Raw genomic sequence first — 12,529 nt, 5'->3', positions numbered from 1 at the left:
CGTATTTGCTCCCAAGCGGTCATGCTGTTAGATCTCCGTAGAGCGCTTGCAGACAACCTGTACGTGATTAACTATACTGTCAGCACACTGTAAAGGAATGGCAGGACTCTTTAATTACAGAGAAGGAATTAGTAGCTCTTTGAGAAAAACAAGTTGAGTTAGACCTAGCTTCATACCAAACAAGAAAATTGTTGATGGGTAAAACAGTTCTAATGTAAAAAAACAAAAAACAAAAATCCCTAAGCCATAAAAATGAAGAAAGTATACCTTGAGTATGCATCTGACCACTGAGGGGAAAGGAATGTTCAACAATGGAAAAATAATGGAAAAGTCACAAAGGAAATCATGGTGGGCTTGACTTTGTAAATGTAGTCTCCCAGATGTGAAAACAGAAAAGGAAGAATTTGAAAGTAAACTCAACAAATTAAAACAAAACAAAACACTAAAACATCTAAGAACTGGACCAAAGGCATAAAAAGATATTTCATACACACAGGAATAAAATAGCTAAAAACTATATGCTTAACATTCTCCCATATTTATATCAGCAGAATGCAGGTTTAAGAAAACCATGAGACATCATTACCAATTTGAAGAGTGAATTACATTTAAAGAATGAGGATGCCCAATGCTTATATGGGTGTGCTAGATGTATATTATCTTCCACAACTGAGGAGTATGAATTATTACATTTCTGGAATGCAGTTTGGTAGTAAGTGTTTATCATGCTTAAAATGTATTCTCTATCCTATAAACTGTATTGCCATTGTCATAACACCAAGAAAATAATTAAAAAGGTAGATAAGTAACTAACATTGAAGTGATATTTATGACACATGGATACTTTGCGATAGTAATTCATGAAACCTTCACATCACTTCGGGGAGGAGGTATTGTTATTCTCTTTCCTCGATAAAGAAGCTGAAGAGCAGGGAGGATAAGTGATTTGTCCAAAGTTATTCAGCTGGGAAAGAATAGGATGAGGATTCAAATCCAGCTAGTCTGGCGCCAGAGACTGTGCTCCCAAACCTCATCTGTACCGCCTAACACAGAAAGATAATCATAGGGATTATTTTGTAATAAAACATATCTTATAAATTATAATAGACACATACTGAGGGATATATGTAGCAATTAAGAATGATATTAACAAAGAGATTTTTGTGACACAGCAAAGTGATCATTGATTAAGTAGAAAATGCAGGATATGAACATTTTTTAACATCTTAATTATTTGAAAATCATGCAGAAAAACTACAATGAAGCATGTTAAAGTATTATGCATATTGAGATCATTTTCTTCTTTTCAATCTTCATTTTATAATGTCCTATATTGGGCAATATACTACTTTAGAAATCAAAAACAATTTTTTAAAAAGAAAGAGAAAGAAAAGAAAGAAAAAAATTTAAAAATTATGGAAAGGCAAAAAAAAAAATCAATGTAAAACACAACACTACCCCCCCAAATTCCTTCATGCAAGAAATTTAATATTTATATTCTTCTATGTATGTCTTATTAATAGTAGGATATCTATGACATTTCTTAGAACAGCTTTTCTTTTGGAAATGAGTTCTATTATTTAATATCTTTATCTTTTAAATCTATAATAAGTACATTAAAATTTATGTATCTACACACACAGAACAGTGCCAATATCAGCTAATTTGGGATCATAACATGTTTCATATTGAAACTCAGAGGTAACTCATCAGAATACTAAATTATTTCATAGAAACTTTATCTCTCAGCAGACCTTAAAAATTAACAGAAACCCAAACCAAGAAGAAAGCACAGTGCCCTTTACAAGGCTGTGTCAACCTTAACCAGAGGAAACAATACTTTTCTTTCTATCTGAGGTAAGAGAATGGATAGTTAATAATAAATGTGTGTATGTGTGTGGGGGTGAGGGGTTGATTTCAAACCATAGAACCATAGAGATCTAATTTGGTTTTGAACAGTTTGTGCTTTCCATATGTAGTTAACTCTTTGTCTTTACTTTATTGGTTGTTATTTCTTGGAAATTACAGCAGATGCTTTGTTATTCATTAAGATTTAGTTTAAGTTTACTTAAGTTTACGGTTACATTAAGTTTACTGATATTGGCACTGTTCTGATGTAAATAATTTGACCCCTTAGCCACTAAACTTCATCCAGGAATTGGGCATTAACAGTCTTCCCCCCATCCCCCTCCTCCTCCTCCTCCTTTTTTAAATATGGGAGGTGAGTGGCAGTTGGTAACAGAATTATCTGGGACTGAGAGGTTACCAGGCATTCAGAAAGCTTTTTGTTACTTAGCTCATCTAATGACTCAATAATTTTGATGATAGGCCTTCTTCTCATCTCCATTTTGGTAGTGAGCAGATAAGGTAGATTTTATTACATTTGGTAATGAGAAGATAGGACCAATAATTTTGGTGATAGACCTTCTTCCTCATCTCCATTTTGGTAATGAGTAGATAAGATCTGAGACTTTAAGTAACTTGTCTAAGGTTACACCAGTAGTCAAGGCTCAAGCTGGAAAGCTGACCCAGGTTTGTGTGCCCCAGGAAGCAAGCTCTTCTGTCCACCCAGTGGAGTTTGGTGTGTACTGTGCAAGGATCATGGGATTGCTTATGCAATATTCACACTAGTGTCAGAGACCCAATGCCCCCTTCCTCCGTTCTACTCTCTAAATCTCTAATTCATAGGATAAAAGATGGATTGAGTAGGATTGAAATTCAACACATATTTGAGTTCATGGAGATTAGGCATTTGGAGTGTAGGAAACTCCTGTTTTGTCTCCCCATTTCCCTCAAATAAACACACACCCATACACCTATTCCTGTGTAGCAAGTATTAATGCTTATTCTGTGCTAGGCATTGTTCTGGACTCTGGTGATATATTAATGAACAAAATAGACTCAGTTCCTAACTTATAAAGAACTTAGTTCTGAAGAAGGGAGTTGGATATTTAAAAACCGAAGCCACAAGTGACACCTGGGTGGCTCAATCGGTTGAGCTGCTGCCCATGGCTCAGGTCATGATCCCAGGATCCTGGGATTGAGTACTGCATTGGGCTCCTTGCTCAGCAGGGAGCCCACTTCTCTCTCTGCCTCTGCCTGCCACTCTGCCTGCTTGTGCTCTCCTTCTCCGTCTCCCTGACAAATAAATAAATAAATAAATAAATAAATAAATAAAATTGTTTAAAAAAATTCAAGCCACAGATGAAGATTATGATGAGCATTTTGGTATGATGAGAGAAAAAAGGACACACACACAGACACACACATCTGTACATGGGCAGACCTGCCATACATATCTCAGTATACCGCAGACCTTCTATTCATAGAGCAGTAGATTTTCTGGAAATATTTTTGTTCTCACCTTTGACCTTCGAGGTAAGGTTTAGTAGACCAGGCTCAAAATACAGCAGACTCACTTGTATTAGAAAATTGCACACACAGGAATTTTTTTCTGGATGCTGAAGTTCATTACCTTGAAATTTTATGAATTCTATGTGGCTGAAAGTTCTGAGAATACTTGGTGAGTATATAAAGAGATATGAAAACTTACTTCACTGATTTTTAAAAAAAAAGTCTGTGCGCCAGATTTTTAAAAATCTCCTTCATGATACAGGTGTATGTTTGTTTGCAAATTTTGGCTGAACCTATCTTATTCTGTTCTCCAGAGAAACCACTAGAAGCAGAATCCTCAAATGCATCGTATAGAACTACTCTTGACATTTCTGATGTTTATGTTTACAAGCACCTCAGGTAAGTAAGCATAATCATTCATAAGCATACTTAATGGGTAGTCTAGAGGGAATATCAAGGTTTCACTTCTGTATGTGGAGGTGGCTGTTGAGGATGCTGAATTTATTAAAATTAGTGGTTTTACATTTTACTGTGAAAGTTGTCAACCCTTTGATGTCCCTGGCATAGAGAACAAAAGGTTCATAGGAATGAAATCAAGTAAAGAATCCTATGGGTTTAATGAAAAGGAAAAGATTTAGTTCTCTGAGTTTATGCAGAGAGAGTAGGATTGTATCTGGAAACGAATTACTTTGGTCTGAGATGAAAATCTGCTTTATGTTATTTAAAACTGAAGAGTTCACAGCGATCTTTATTATTGATTTTTAGAAAGTTCTTTTTCTTTTTCTTCCAACATGAAGACCAAGACTCATCTCATTATTTAGGTAGTGAAGACAGTGAGTGGTAAATATTCCAGTTAGAAAGAGTACATAAGGAAGACTGCATAGACTGGGAAAAGCAAGTAGGATTTATATCAGGTGGCAGGTACAAGTTAAAACTGATTAGCAGTAGCCTCTGCCTTCGGCTCAGGTCGTGATCCCAGGGTCCTGGGATCGAGCCCCGCGTCGGGCTCTCTGTGCCTCGGGGAGCCTGCTTCCTCCAGTCTCTCTCTCTCTGCCTGCCTCTCTGCCTACTTGTGATTTCTCTCTGTCAAATAAATAAAATCTTTAAAAAAAGACTGATTAGCAGTGATGGCTTGGAGACTTTTATCAAGAAAGGTTCTGTGGGTTCATCAGAATTCTTTGGAGAAAAGATTCATGACTGATTAGCACAGTTCTCCTTATGCTTTGGAGGACTAGGTGGCAACACAAATACTGATTTGACTTGTTCTGTTATATAGGAGGGGGTGACACATGAGCCCATATCCCCTACTTTGAGAATTATTGCTGAAGAGATAGGGAATTTAAGTTATTGATACTTTCAAATAATTCCAGTCCCATATTTACTTAAGTGGGTCCATTTTTGTTGAGATCCAGATAATGCAATAGTACCCAGATGTAAAAGGAAGGAGGTAGATGTGCTCCTCTTGATGCCAGATGACTAATGTGTTACGAACCGCAGAGTGAAAAAGCAAGATGCAAGAAAATGTGCACCTTGAGTACCTTGTTCCATAGACATGCACTAATAACCTTGCTCCCAAGTTATGATGACACATGTTTCAGGTTCAAAAATAGTCACAGCCAATTCTATAAGGCTACTAAGGTCCCAGCTCTTTGTCCTTTTAGGTGTCTGAAGAGCACCTTTCATAAAGGGTTGACTCTGGACAAATATGACAATATTCCACATGAGGATTAATTTAACCAAGTAGAAGTTGAATGACAATATCCCATATATGGTTCAAACTCTAGACATTTCCAAATGTACCCATCCTTCCACAGGGTCTAGGTTGTTGACCTGTTGGATTCTTGCTCTCTGTTCATGTAGGAATGGGAGGAGCTGCTCTGGACAGTCCATACATTTTGAACACCATTCATTTTTTTTTTCAACCAAAAACCATTTCTAATCTACAAAGCCGACAGTGTGAAGCTGAAGATTAGGTAGCGGAAGCTGTTAGCTGCTAGGGGAGCATGAACTTTTAATCTCCTACCATCTACCCCTGGAGAATATGTCAGCCAGGTTAGGTTTCTGCAAATGATAGATCCTCCCTCAAAGAAATGGTGGATGTGTCTATCACAACACAAGCACAGGTTGTTATAGAAGTATTTGGGGTTTTATAAGTGTGACCAAAACCTAGAAATAACCCATACGTTCAACACCCATAGAATGGATAAATTGTCAAATATGAACACGATTGGATGTACTACCTATGAGGAAAGCACAAATCAGTGCTTCATGCAGCAACATGGATGTCTATTGGAGACATTATGAGTATAGACTGTAGGATCTGTGTCCTTTGTTTTATGGATATCACATCCCTGAAACAGGAAAATAAGTGAAATTGGTTTTGACTTGCTATCCTTTTGGATATCAAATAAAACTAACACCAACACTTACACATGTATCACACCTTCTGTGTTGAAGTAGTGAAATGTAAGATGGAGTTTCTATAACAACCACCAAACTCAAGATCGGTATACATTAACACTTGTACTTTGAGGTAAGTTTGACATCCATGTTTTCAAAGAATGCTTCTACCATTTGAGCCACTTCCTCTTGACATTGTGGTTAACAACATTGAGTTAAAACCAGACCGTTGCTTTGAGAAATAGACCCTAACTGGAGAGGAGGCATTTTCTCCATGCCTTCAGAGAAATGCTCTACTTAATTTAAGGATTCTCATTCTCAAAATTCAGTTAAAGGGCACAGTGGGTGGGAAAGTAAATTGATGGCAGCCACTGCAGAAAACTCTATGGAGGTTCCTCAAAAAATTACAAATAGACCATACGATTCAGTAATTTCACTTCTGAGTATTTATCTAAAGGAAACAAAAACACTAATTTGAAAAGATACATGCATCCCTATGTTGACTGCAGTGTTGGCTATCTATCCATTGATAGATGAATGGATGAAGACAGTGGTGGATATATATATGTGTGTATATATATATATACACACACATACACTAAAATATTATTCAACCACAAAAAAGAGTAAGATCTTGCCATTTGGGACAACATGGATGGACCTAAAGTGTATTATGCTGAGTGAAATAAGTCAGAAAGAGAAAGACAAATAGCATATAATTTTGCTTATATGTGGAATCTAAAAAATAAATGAATAAACCAATGAGCAAATGCAGACTCTTTAAAATACAGAGAAGCAATTGGTGGTTGCCAGAAGGGAGGCATGGGAGAGTAAAATACATAAAGGAGATTAAGAAGTAAATCTTCCAGTTATTATAATAAAATAAATAAATCATGGGGGTGAAAATTATAGCATAGGCAGTATAGACAATAATTTTGTAATAACATTGTATGTGATAAAGGATGACGACATTGAATGATGGTTAACACCAAGTAATGTATAGAATTGTTGAATCAATATATTGTACACCTGAAACTAATAACACTGGATGTTATTTATACTTGAATCCAATAAAAGGGCATGCTGGAGCCGCTGGAGAACAGGATATGGAAAGGGTCCATGAGGGCTAACTTTAAACTATCGGAAGTTCAAAACAAGGGGAATGATGACTCTCTTAGCCGAAAGGATCAGATAACCTGCCAGAGTACCTGGGTTGGTTGAGAAAGAGGGAGGGAGGGAGAGGGAAAGCTTGCAAGAGCACTCAAGGAGGGAATTAACAGATACCCAGACTGGGAGTGATACTGTATTAATCACTTTTTGATGATTCATGTGGGAACTTGGAGAGATAATGGGCTCACACACACTCTGAGCTACACAGGAGCCCCTTAACTGTCCCCTGGGTTGCCCAGGGAATGGTCAGGTAAACTGATTAAAGGTACATTTCTGGTGAGCCAGGTGAGGAACTCTGAGGCCTCTAGATTTCTTGTTTTGATTTCCGTGGAGATGTCCCAGCTAGCGAAATTTTTTGGGGGGTGGGTGTGACAACACTGTGACCTCTGTGGCTTTCCTTAGGAGGAAGCTGTCATGTATAACATTTTCTTTGAAAAGCTTTCATTGTATTCATCTGTCTTCTTGCTCTGGTAAGTTAGGTTTTGGTGATGCCCTGTTTGAAAAAAGTTGTTGGAAATTTTGTCTTCATTTATGCCCTGAGAGTGTCCTCGTGTTGGAAAGATTGACCTGTCTCTTAGTGTTGGAAAGATTGACCCTAAAATGAGAACTCACAAGACTGAGATATTGGGGTTGCTCAGGACTTTCTTACTCACCTGGCTTATTTGGCTCATCCATTAGGAAAAAAAAACAGGGGCGCCTGGGTGGCTCAGTGGGTTAGGCCGCTGCCTTCGGCTCAGGTCATGATCTCATCATCCTGGGATCGAGCCCCGCATCGGGCTCTCTGCTCAGCAGGGAGCCTGCTTCCTCCTCTCTCTCTCTCTGCCTGCCTCTCTGCCTACTTGTAATCTCTCTCTGTCAAATAAATAAATAATCTTTAAAAAAAAAAAAACATTCACCTTTGTCATTCTCGTTTTTTTTCCTTCTACTTTGCTAATTTTATGAAGAAACCTGTACTTTACGCTTTAACATCACCGCAGTCAGAGGAGAGCCTTTCTATCTGAAATATTGCTCATTAGCACCTGAGCCCAAGAATGAAACAGCCGCCGTAAGATGGTACAAGAGTAGTGGATCCCACGGGCGCATTGAGCTAAACTCAAGCAGTTTTCCCAGAATTTCTCTGTATGATCATGTTTTGGAGTTTTGGCCAGTGGAACTGGAGGACAGTGGATCTTACTTTTTCCATATGGGGTGAGTATAGCTTCTTTTTGTGTCAGCATTGTTCATCACACTCTTGGGCTTAGCTCAGCAAATCAGATATACAACAATCCGAGAGGATAATCTGTGCATTTACTCTCCCCTGCCCTTCCTACACTATGCAATAAATACTTTGTTATGGAAAAATCAAGTTAAATATTTGCCCTTGTGTTTATCTGCTTAGTGATCTTTGTGAAAGAGGACCTTAATATTTCTTTTAGGGGATTCTTACCAAAGATAAGTGGGTGCCAAATGAAATTCACTTTAAAATTCAGCTGCTCCTATGGTGTAGAGTCACTGGTCAGATGGGATCAGTGAAGACTCCTTAATGACCATGCGGTGAGGGGGGGCAACGTCAGCTTCCCAGGTGGTGTCCTCAGGCTCGGGCTCGGGGTCAGAAGGGGTGTAGACTCATCTCGAGCCAGTTTTCCAGGGTTTGTTGGGTATCTGGTGGTAGTGTGAGTGGAGGATGTGTGAGCCTTACAGCCCATCACAGACCTACAGCCAGGGGCAGTGAGAAAGAAGAGCACAGAAAAGGCTTTGCATGACCTTCATGGGACAAACCTCTGTAGTCTATGCCAGCACGCTCATAATCAAGAGTCCAGGAATCATCAGTTCTATGAAATTAGAAAAACCAACTGAATGTTTCAGTGACTATCACTGAATTAGGTTTTCTCTATACTTTCTTTGGTAGGCTGGGAAGGAGCAACTGGGACAAGCAATGTTCTGTTGATGGATTATTGGTTTTGATTATAGAGATCAGAGGCTAAGATCTAAGATCTGATCTGGTGAAAGAGAGCTCAGGGCCAACTGAGGGAGTGGTGGTGGTGTGCTCTTGGGTGTAGTAGATTTCTGGGTTAGGTCCCGATCGTTATCAACGGTGGTGTTGGGAGCAGAGTGAGGCTTCCTGGTGAAACCTTGTTATCACTTGCATGGTTTTGCACAAAATGAGGTCATTTAGGTTTGTTTCTATACATAGGAACCCCCAGGAGTCAGAAAGAAATTCAAGAACTCTTTTTCTGTTGTTTGTTTTGACCTATTATAAATTTTATGTGTTCCCTGAAGAGGGACGATTCTAGAAGTAGGTCACAGCTGGGTGTTTTTGCACTAAGGTAGAATGAATACTCACAAATGGGGTTAAAAAAAATCTCCATAGCTTGATTGAATAAAGGTATGATTTAAATGGAAGAAGTACCCTGGACAGGGCAGGAAGAACGCATTGAGGGGAAGAAGAGCCAGTTATCCACAGAGGACGCTTGGAGACAGATAGGGACAAAAGCCATTAACTGTCTCTCTGATAGGGAGGGTGAAGAACATAGCCTGGGTTAGGAGGGCAAAGTGGAAGCATCAACTAGAAACAGGCTGTTGGAGAAGTGTGGAGATCTAGGAAGATGATCTGACAGGGCAGGAAAAGCAAGGTGGCTCAGTGGCTGTGGTGATGAACTTTGAAAGATGTTGGAGGCTGAGCAATAATGTGAGACTAAAGTGATGGACTGAGGAGAGCCTTGACAGTGGTTTTGAAAATCAATGGGTGGGGGGTGAGGGGGCGTGACATGCGGGTGGCTGAGTCTGTTGAGCTGAGCATCTGCCTTTGGCTCCAGTCATGATCTTGGGGTCCTGGGATTGAGCCCCTCATCAGGCTCCCTGCAGCAGGGAGTCTGCTTTGCCCTCTCCCCTAGCTTGTGGTCACTCTCTCTCTTAAATAAATACATAAAGCTTTTTAAAAAAGAAAGAAAAAGAGAAAATCAATGGGAACCTACACAGGTTGTTTTGGATGCATAGGGGCATTGAAGATGGGGATTTATTTAAATTTGGGACACCTGTGTGTGTGTATGTGCACATGTGTGCATGTGTGCACAGATTTAGGTGAGTAAGTCTTTTTAATTTCACATGGAATCTGTCGAAGACCAGATTCCAACCCTGGAATCCCTCCCTGAGAACCATAATCCTTTTGTTTTTTGGGAATCTTCAGCTAATAATCAAAGGTCCCTGAAGACTGATATGTGAATTGTGAAGTCAGATCAAATTTAAGAAGGAAATCCACCAAGAAGGGAGGGGATGCAGGAGAGAGGGGGGTTTTTGATGCTTGAGGGAAGGGCATGGAGATAGAGAGAAAAGCACATGCAGAAGTCTCACAGTCACGTTCTAGATTGGCTTAGTAAGGGGCCTCCCAAGAATGCTAGAGCTTTACAAATCCCCTCTTGTGTGGCACAAGTGGCTCCTGTGACGAGGAATGGATGGCCTTGTAAGGTAACAGGAATGGTTACAACTTTGGGGCAGTTGGCCTCAGCGTCACACTGGCCTTCAAGCTCCCTGAGCAAGGACGGTCGGTGTCCCCTTGTTTCCTCATTTCCAGTGCGGTGGCTGGAACACGGAGGCATTCTGCCAGTCAGTACTTACTGGGTGTTAGGAATTGGGGACTGCAGAGGTAGAGAACAATATGGCCCAATAAGTTGGAAATATGCATATACTCTCTTCCTCAGAAGCAAAAGGACAGAAAGATTTAGAAATACATCTCTGTCCAGCTCATCAGGGCTGAAGTTGGGAAAACATTAGACACATTTGAGAAGAAGATAATGTCAATGGGATTCTGAATCCTTTCCAAGGGCAGGGTAGCTCTATTATATTCCATGGCCTTTGACCTACTGCTTTGAACTTTTGGGACAGCTTGTCAGTGCACTCATAGCTTCCCGCCCAGCCAGCATCTGCCTTTGGCTCCAAAGTATAGTATTGGGAGTATGTGAGAGTATAGTATTGGGCAGTGCAGGCCTGGCCTTTAGTGCCAAACCGAATTGTTTTGCATCTTGACCTTGCTGCTGACTGGTGTGGGAACTTGGGCCAGGTACTCAGCTTTAAGTGAAGTTTAGCTTTCTTATTTCACATAAGAGAAATCATCATCCCCTTTGCACATGCACAGTACAATGCCTAGAGCTCAGTGAGTGCTAGTCTTTCTTCCATGCTCCTGCAGACCTAGAGGGGGACTACAAGGGCCTGTGGTACACAGAGGACAACTTAACACATGTCTATTGTATTTAGTATGGGGATCTATATGTCATATATGCAGTTTCAACAAACTTCAGGTTGCAAACATTTCCTTGTTTAGAAGTTCCTTTTTAAAAACTGTGTTAAAGTGGTTTCATCTTCCAGATTACTAATTTCTAATCAGAAGGAACAACATCAATGAAATCTACTCAAACTAATGTTTACTTAGTAGAATGCTAATATAGCTATGCAGTCACTCCAGACTTGGCTTTAATCAACAGTAAGAGAAGAGGATTGGAAGAAACCACCCAGAGAAATATAAAACCCAGTGCATTTATACAGACTTCCAGAAAACAAGTTCAGGAGTCTGTTTGTGGACCTCATCAACCCACTGCTACTGTCCCATCCTGAGTTGAGAATCTTTGGACTTGTCCATCTCCAAAGATCATTGAAGTTTTAGACATTTCTGTTCAGACACCCATAATATATGCTCTGCATAGGGTGAGTGTGTTTGTGTGTGTGGAACTGCTCAGGTTTTTCTCTTTCACCGCCCTTTAGCCTTGCTACACTGAACCAAAATGGGACACAGCAGGGTCTGGGCATCAGTGAATGAGCCTCTTAATATGAAAATAAGGTGGGTGGACTGGTTACTAAAAGGTCGTATTTGCAAAGTCTCTGTACTAATCATAAAATATCTTTAAACCTTTATTTCATAGAAATAATACACGTGAATGGAAATTAAATGTCATTGGAAAAAGTAAACACAGATGTTTTGCTGAAAAACTACTAATTAGTAAACCTGTGGAAGTTCAGAAATCTTTGCGAGTCAAATGTATAAATACACACTATGAAAAACTGGCCAACAGAACATCACTGTATAAGGTAGCACTTTTAAAATATTTTAACTTAAGGGGCAACTAGGTGGCTCAGTGGTTTAAGTGTATACTCTTGATTTCAGCCCAAGTCATGATCTCAAGGTCATGAGATTGAGCCCAACGTCAGGCTCCGGGCTCAGCCCAGAGTCTTCTTGGGATTCTCCTTTCCCTTTGCCCCACCCCACCACGGTCTCCCTCTCTCTCTCTCTCTTAAACAAATAAGTCTTTAAAAAATATTTTAACTTGGGGCGCCTGGGTGGCTCAGTGGGTCAAGCCTCTGCCTTCGGCTCAGGTCATGATCTCAGGGTCCTGGGATCGAGCCCTGCATCGTGCTCTCTGTTTAGCGGGGAGCCTGCTTCTCTCTCTCTCTCTCTCTCTGTCTCTCTCTCTGCCTGCCTCTCTGTCTACTTGTGATCTCTCTCTGTCAAATAAATAAATAAAATCTTTTAAAAAATATTTTAACTTAAGACTTGAGGAAAAAAAAGACAAAAATCCAAAATGAGAATCTCCTGGCTGTGGACATCCTTGTCTTGTCACATACAAGCTACTTGGCC

General features: G+C 39.9%; 1 protein-coding gene across 1 annotated transcript in view; it reads left to right on the top strand.

Annotated features, from left to right (window-relative positions):
• Positions 1 to 12,529, top strand: part of IL18R1 (interleukin 18 receptor 1) — a 42,333-nt gene that overhangs the window by 2,461 nt on the left and 27,343 nt on the right. The window contains exons 2-4 of the mRNA XM_059134406.1: positions 3,669 to 3,753; positions 7,869 to 8,112; positions 11,817 to 11,982. Of these exons, the coding sequence (XP_058990389.1) occupies positions 3,696 to 3,753; positions 7,869 to 8,112; positions 11,817 to 11,982 (468 nt within the window). The 5' untranslated portion in view covers positions 3,669 to 3,695. The remainder of the gene's footprint in view (positions 1 to 3,668; positions 3,754 to 7,868; positions 8,113 to 11,816; positions 11,983 to 12,529) is intronic.

Source organism: Mustela lutreola, chromosome 9 (genome assembly GCF_030435805.1).
Source record: "Mustela lutreola isolate mMusLut2 chromosome 9, mMusLut2.pri, whole genome shotgun sequence".
Taxonomy (NCBI): domain Eukaryota; kingdom Metazoa; phylum Chordata; class Mammalia; order Carnivora; family Mustelidae; genus Mustela; species Mustela lutreola.
Note: the sequence above shows the minus strand (reverse complement) of the source record. Positions and strands in the feature narration are given on the sequence as shown.